Source organism: Carcharhinus amblyrhynchos, chromosome 22 (assembly GCF_965287045.1).
Source record: "Carcharhinus amblyrhynchos chromosome 22, sCarAmb.v2.hapA, whole genome shotgun sequence".
NCBI lineage: Eukaryota > Metazoa > Chordata > Chondrichthyes > Carcharhiniformes > Carcharhinidae > Carcharhinus > Carcharhinus amblyrhynchos.
The window spans coordinates 17,368,337-17,374,524 of record NC_137345.1 but is presented as its reverse complement, the minus strand read 5'-3'; the positions used below and the strand labels follow the sequence as shown (position 1 = coordinate 17,374,524).

General features: G+C 44.4%; 1 protein-coding gene across 1 annotated transcript in view; it reads left to right on the top strand.

The window, feature by feature from the left end:
* The first annotated feature begins 2,123 nt into the window (after window positions 1-2,123).
* Window positions 2,124-6,188, top strand: part of LOC145356969 (uncharacterized) — a 52,832-nt gene continuing 48,767 nt past the window's right edge. The window contains exon 1 of the mRNA XM_080209990.1: window positions 2,124-2,264. Within this exon, the coding sequence (XP_080066116.1) occupies window positions 2,129-2,264 (136 nt within the window). The 5' untranslated portion in view covers window positions 2,124-2,128. The remainder of the gene's footprint in view (window positions 2,265-6,188) is intronic.

Genomic DNA, 6,188 nt, shown 5'->3' with positions numbered 1-6,188 from the left:
TCCACCACCAACAAACAGTGTGTACCATCTACAAGGCGCACTGAACAACTCAGCAAGGCTCCTTAGACAGCACCTTCCAAACTGATGACCACTACCATCTAGAAGGACAAGGGCAGCAGACACATTGGAACACAACCAACTGGAAGTTCCTCTCCAAGTCATTCACCATCCTGACTTTGAAACATACTGCCTTTCATTCACTGTCACTAGGTCAAAATCCTGGAACCCCTTCCCTAACAGCACTGTGAATGTACCTGCACCACATTGACTGCAGTGGTTTCAGAAGGCAACTAACCACTACCTTCTCAAGGGCATTTATGGATGGGCAATAAACGCAGACCTAGCTAGTGATGCCAGTAAAAGCAAAATACTGCAAATGCTGAAAATCTGAAATAAAAACAGAAAATACTGGAAAAGCTAGCAGATGCCAAACCAGAGGGAAATGCGAGGAAGACTATTTACCCAGTGAGTGGTAATAACCTGGAACTCACTGCCTGCAAGGGTGGTGGAAACAGAAACAATCAATGATTTCAAAAGGAAATTGGATGGGCACTTGAGGAAATCAACATGTGGTGCTAAGGTGATCGAGCAGGGGAAAGAATTGGTCTGTGGGCCAAATGTCCTCTTTCTGTGCTGAGAATGAGTCCATGGCTAATGCTTAAATTTGACTTCACCATTTGCAGAGTGGGCTTTTAAATCACTATTGGCTCTGGGTTGTTAGTCCCACTCCCTCCAATCCAATGTCAATAAAGTGCAAGGAGGAATCATTTTAATGCATTCATTCAAATATTGTATCATAGAATCTCTACAGTGCAGAAGGAGGCCATTTGGCCCATCGAGTAAGCACCTGTCTCTCTGACAGAGTACCTTAACTGAGCCCTTGCCCCCACCCTATCCCTGTAACCCCATGCATTTGCAGTGGCTAATCCACCTAATCCACACATTTTTGGACACTAAGGGGCAATTTAGTTTGGCCAATCCACCTAACGTGCATGTGTTTGGACTGTGGGAGAAAACTGGAGCACGCAAAGGAAACCCAGACAGACATGGGGAGAACGTGCATACAGACAGTCACCCAAGGCCGAAATTGAACCTGGGTCCCTGGCGCTGTGAAGCAGCAGTGCTAATCACTGTCCCACTGGAATAAGTGGGTCTTGGGATAATATTGAGCTGGGCTGAGATCCTGAATATTGTAAATAGCTGAGAGGTACAGCGCAAAGATGTGCGGTTGGGTTGACTGGCAATGGGAAATTGCTCACTACAGGAAGGGTAGCAGGCAGGACACAGACCATGCAAAAGTCGATTGACTGTGGCAGGATTTTCCAGTCTTGGGACGAGCGTGGCTGGAAAATCGCACTTTGTGTCAGGGAGATTAGTAGGGCAAATAGATGGGAATAGCAGGATAGGTGGGGATTCATAGAATCCCTGCAGTGCAGAAAGAGGCCTGTTCACCCATCGAACCTGCACCGACAACAACTCCCCCAGCCCCCATCTCTGCAACCCCACTAATCTCCCCGCCACTGAGGGGTAATTTAGTGTGGCCAATCAACCTAACCTACACATCTTTGAGCTAAGGGAGGAAACCCATGCAGACACGAGGAGAACGTACAGATTCCGCACAAACAGTTACCTGAGGCCAGAATTGAACCCGGGTCCTCGGCGCTGTGAGGTAGCTCTGCGCCACCCACACAAAGGGTCATCCGGACTCGAAAAGACTTTTTTTTCCCTCTCCTTACAGATGCTGCCAGATCTGCTGAGATTTTCTCTGTTGAGGGTGCAGGCTGAGTGGGCTGAATGGCCTCTTTCTGCACTGGAGGGGATCCAGTGATTTCAGGTAATTAATGCAAAACAAGGCAAATAGACGGTGGAGGAAAGCAGTTGTTGTTGGGAAGACGCAGGCACCGAGAGTAAATTCGGACTTGGCTCCCCACCTGTTGGAGCTGCCGCTCCGGAATGCGGATGGTGTGCGCTGTTGCCGTGGTGACTGCGGATTGTGAGGGCTGGGCTGGAGGAGGAAGGAGAGACAGAGCGAGCGAGCGAGAGAGAGGCAGTCAGTCAGTCAGTCGGAGTCCCCGCTCCGCATTGAGGCCATGAGGAGCTGAATAGCTCCCCCTCTCACCTTTTGGCGATGAGGAAGTCCGGGCCCGGGGAGACCATCAGTAAACTTCTGAGAAGGAAAAGTTCTCCGTCGCTCTATGCGGTGACCCCTCCGCCAGGCCAGGCCATCCCTGCCGCCGCTGCTGCTGCTGAACTGCAGCAACTGGGTGAGTAAGTGAGTGAGTGAGTGAGTGTTTACTGTCAGGGTGTGAGGGCTGGAGAAACTGCACCCTGAGCCATAGAAACCAGAGCGAATGTGAAAGTCCCTGCCTTTCTCCCTCTCATCTTAGCCAAGCTGCTGGCACAGAGATGGAGGGGAAATTCTGACTGGAAGCTGGTTAGGTGTGTGAATAAATGATTTTCATTTCACTGTTGCAAGTTTAAAGAGAAAAGGGTTTTTTTTTTAAAAAAAAATGAAATGGTGGAGTGGGTGTTGCCAATGATTTCTTCATCACTTAATTTAATTTTTTTAATTGAGTTCAAATCCAGTTTATCCAATGGATGCAAATCTCACTCCCAATAAACTCCCAGGGAAAATGCCTTTGACCAGTGTCTGGTTCCCAGTGGATGAGATGCCACAGCAGGCTTACCCATGATTTGGAACCGATTTGGCCACGAGGAACCTACCCCTTTTTCAGTGTACAAAATGGATGACATCTTAATCTCAGTTTGACATTAGATACACCGTCTCTCTATTTTTTTTTGGTATGTACATGAAATGCTCATAACGTGAATGCAGTGGGGCAGCAGTCAACGGCAGAGAGGACCTGAGATCCAGCCGTCCTGCCAATTAAAAATATCCCGGAGTGCTGTTTGGAAGAAGAGCAGGGGAGTTATCCACGGTGTCCTGACCAATATTTACCCTTCAATCAACTTCACAAAAACGGATGATCTGGTTGTTAACACATTGCTGTTTTGTGAGAGTTTGTAGTGTGCAAATTGGCTGCCACATTTCCCACATCACAATCGTGAATACATTTCAGAAGTATTTAGGCTATAAGGTGCTTTTGGTATGTCAGAGGTTGTGAAAAGTGTTATTTAAATGCAAGTTTTTCTTTCCTTTAACCACGATAGATTTTTTAAAAAAGTTCTGCTTTATTTAATTTTAAGTCTTGCACCAATACCATACATAGTGGAAGAAATACATTGTTAATGAAATACATTTTTAGAGAAATGCTTTATTGGTGACTATTTTCCTGGCAGTGGCCTGTGAGGGTGAATGGTCTGTTTCTAATCTATAAACGCCATGTATGTGGACAGAAGTAGTCAGTGAGTATTTTAAGTGTGGAATTTAGCAATACCCTGATCTTTTACTCAATGTATTGCCAAATTGACTTGGGTGTTCAGATCGAGAAGGTAGTTGAGTTCGATCCATTTCAGAATTTGAAGAGTTAAGTGGATTTAGTATGGCAATAGATTTGAATTAAATGCACAACTTACTCGTGAATTTGGATTGTAAGGAAAGGCAGAGGCTCACAAAGATACTTTACATGGAAAATTCATACTTACACAGTGGAGGTGTCAGGCATTTCGGAGGGTAGGTGGTGAGCGTGTTATGCTGCTTCTAACCTATATTAACAATCAACAGAAACCTAGCTCGACCATAAATGATCTCAGATCACTTATGTAATTTGACTTACTGATGGGATATTCTGGGTGGTGCCATTATTGTCCTTGCAGACAAGGGAATTCTGTAATCAAAATCAAAAGACAGCTTAATAAAAAAAAAATTCACCAGAGGCTGGGGAAATTGTTTCATGATTGTACATAATCAGAGGTCCCCTTCAGTTTCATTTAATGCACAGCAAGGACTTGCGTTCCTTAAAGCAACATTTATGAAACTTAATTAGAAAATGCAACATGACTGTTCTAAAGGATGTAAAGTGTTTAAAATAATTGCCCAATGTAGTGAATGTTAAGCTGCTGCCTGGAAATTTGTAGGTCATAAAGGCTGATACCGGAGTTGAGGGGATTGAGCTATGAGGAGAGGCTGAATAAACTAGGCTTGTACTCGTTAGAGTTTAGAAGAATGAGGGGAGATCTCATTGAGACGTATAAGATGATGAATGGGATGGATAGGATAGAGGTGGAGAGACTCTTCCCGCTCAAAAAAGACAGTAGGACTAGGGGGCACAGCCTCAAGATAAAGGGGAGGCGGTTTAGAACGGAGTTGAGGAGGAACTTCTTCACTCAAAGGGTGGTGAATCTCTGGAATTCTCCGCCCGTTGAAGTGGTGGAGGCTGCCTCGCTAAATATTTTTAAGAAGCGGGTTGATGGGTTCTTGATAAGAGAGGGGATTAAGGGTTATGGGGAGAGGGCGGGAAAGTGGAACTGAGCCACGACAGATCAGCCATGATCTTATTGAATGGCGGGGCAGGCTCGAAGGGCTAGATGGCCTACTCCTGCTCCTATTTCTTATGTTCTTACATCTGAAACTTCACATTTCAATTAGTAAGACCATAAGAAACAGAGCGGAAATAGGCCATTTGGCCCCTCGAGCCTGTTCCACCTTTCAGTAGGGTCATGGCTGATCCAACATTCCTCACATCCACTTTCCTGCCCTTTCCCTATTAACCCTTAATACTTTTATCTATCTTAGCCTTAATTATATACAATAACTCAGCTCTGAGAGTTCTCTGTGGCAAGGAGTTCCAAAGACTCTCAACCCTCTGAGAAAAGGAATTCCTCATCTCAATTGGCGCCCCTTAATTCGGAGACTATGCCCTCTGATCCTTGACTCTCCCATGAAGGGAAACATCCTGTCTGCATTTACCCTATCAAAATCCTTAATTCAATATGTTCAAATGAAATCACCTCTCGTTCTTCCAAATTCCAATAAGTGCAGTTGTCGCAAGACTTCCCTACTCTTTTTACTTCAACCCCCTTGAAATAAGGGCCTTTCTGATTACCTGCTGTATCTATGTGCTAGCTTTCTATGTTTCGTGCACAAGTATCTTCAAGTCCCTTTGTATTGCAGCTTTCTGCAGTTGTCCCCATTTAAATAATATTCCATTTTGTTGTTCTTCTGTCCAAAATGAACAACTTCACATTTTCCCACATTTTACTCCATTTGCCAACTTTTTGCCCACTTACTCAATCTATCAATGTCTCTTCGTACACTGTTTGTATCCCTCTCGCAATTTGCCTTCGCATTATTTTTCTGTTGTCTGTAAATTTTGCTGGCGTACGTTCACTTCCTTTCTCCAAGCCATTAATATTGCACTTATCCCTGTGGAACCCCACTGGTTAGAAGTCGCCAACTTGAAAATGAACCCCTTATCCCCACTCGCTGTTTCTTGCCCATTAACCAATTCTCTGTACATGCCAATGTACTACCTCCAACACCATGGGCTCTTATCTTATGACTTAACCTTTTGTGAAGTACCTTATGAAACACCTACTGGAAGTCCAAATATAGCACATCTACTGGTTCCCCTCTGAATGTAAAAAGAAAAGACAAATGGGTGGCACATCGGCACAGTGGTTAGCACTGCTGCCTCAGTGCCAGGGACCCGGGTTCAATGCCAGCCTTGCATGGAGTTTTCATGTTCTCTCCATGTCTCCTTGGGTTCCTTCTGCGTGCTCTGGTTTCTTCCCACAATCCAAAGATGTGTAGGTTAGGTGGATTGGCCATGCTAAATTGCCCCTGGGTGTCCCAAGATGTGTAGGTTAGGGGGGTTAGCAAGATAAACATGTGGGTTTACAGGAAAGGGCCTGGATGGGATTTTCTGTCAGAGAGCTAGTGTAGACTCAATGGGTGGAATGGCCTCCTTCTGCACTGTAGGGATCCTATGATTTTATGAATTTTGAAATGTAACTACTCTTCAGATGCACCACATCAGAGCTCAAAAGTTGACAGACAAGACCTCATTTTTATTTCAGCAAAGGATAATCATCGGCTAAAGCAACAATGTACTTTTAACAATGCAAGGTTTAAATCCAGACAGTAAATTTTGAAATATTCAGGTGGTCATATATCTCACTAGGTTACATTGAGCATTATAATTATTTAGGTACTTCTTTTTGATCGAACTCTTAATACATCAATTTTTTTAACTCATTTAGAAAATCTGCTTATGCAACCTTCACTC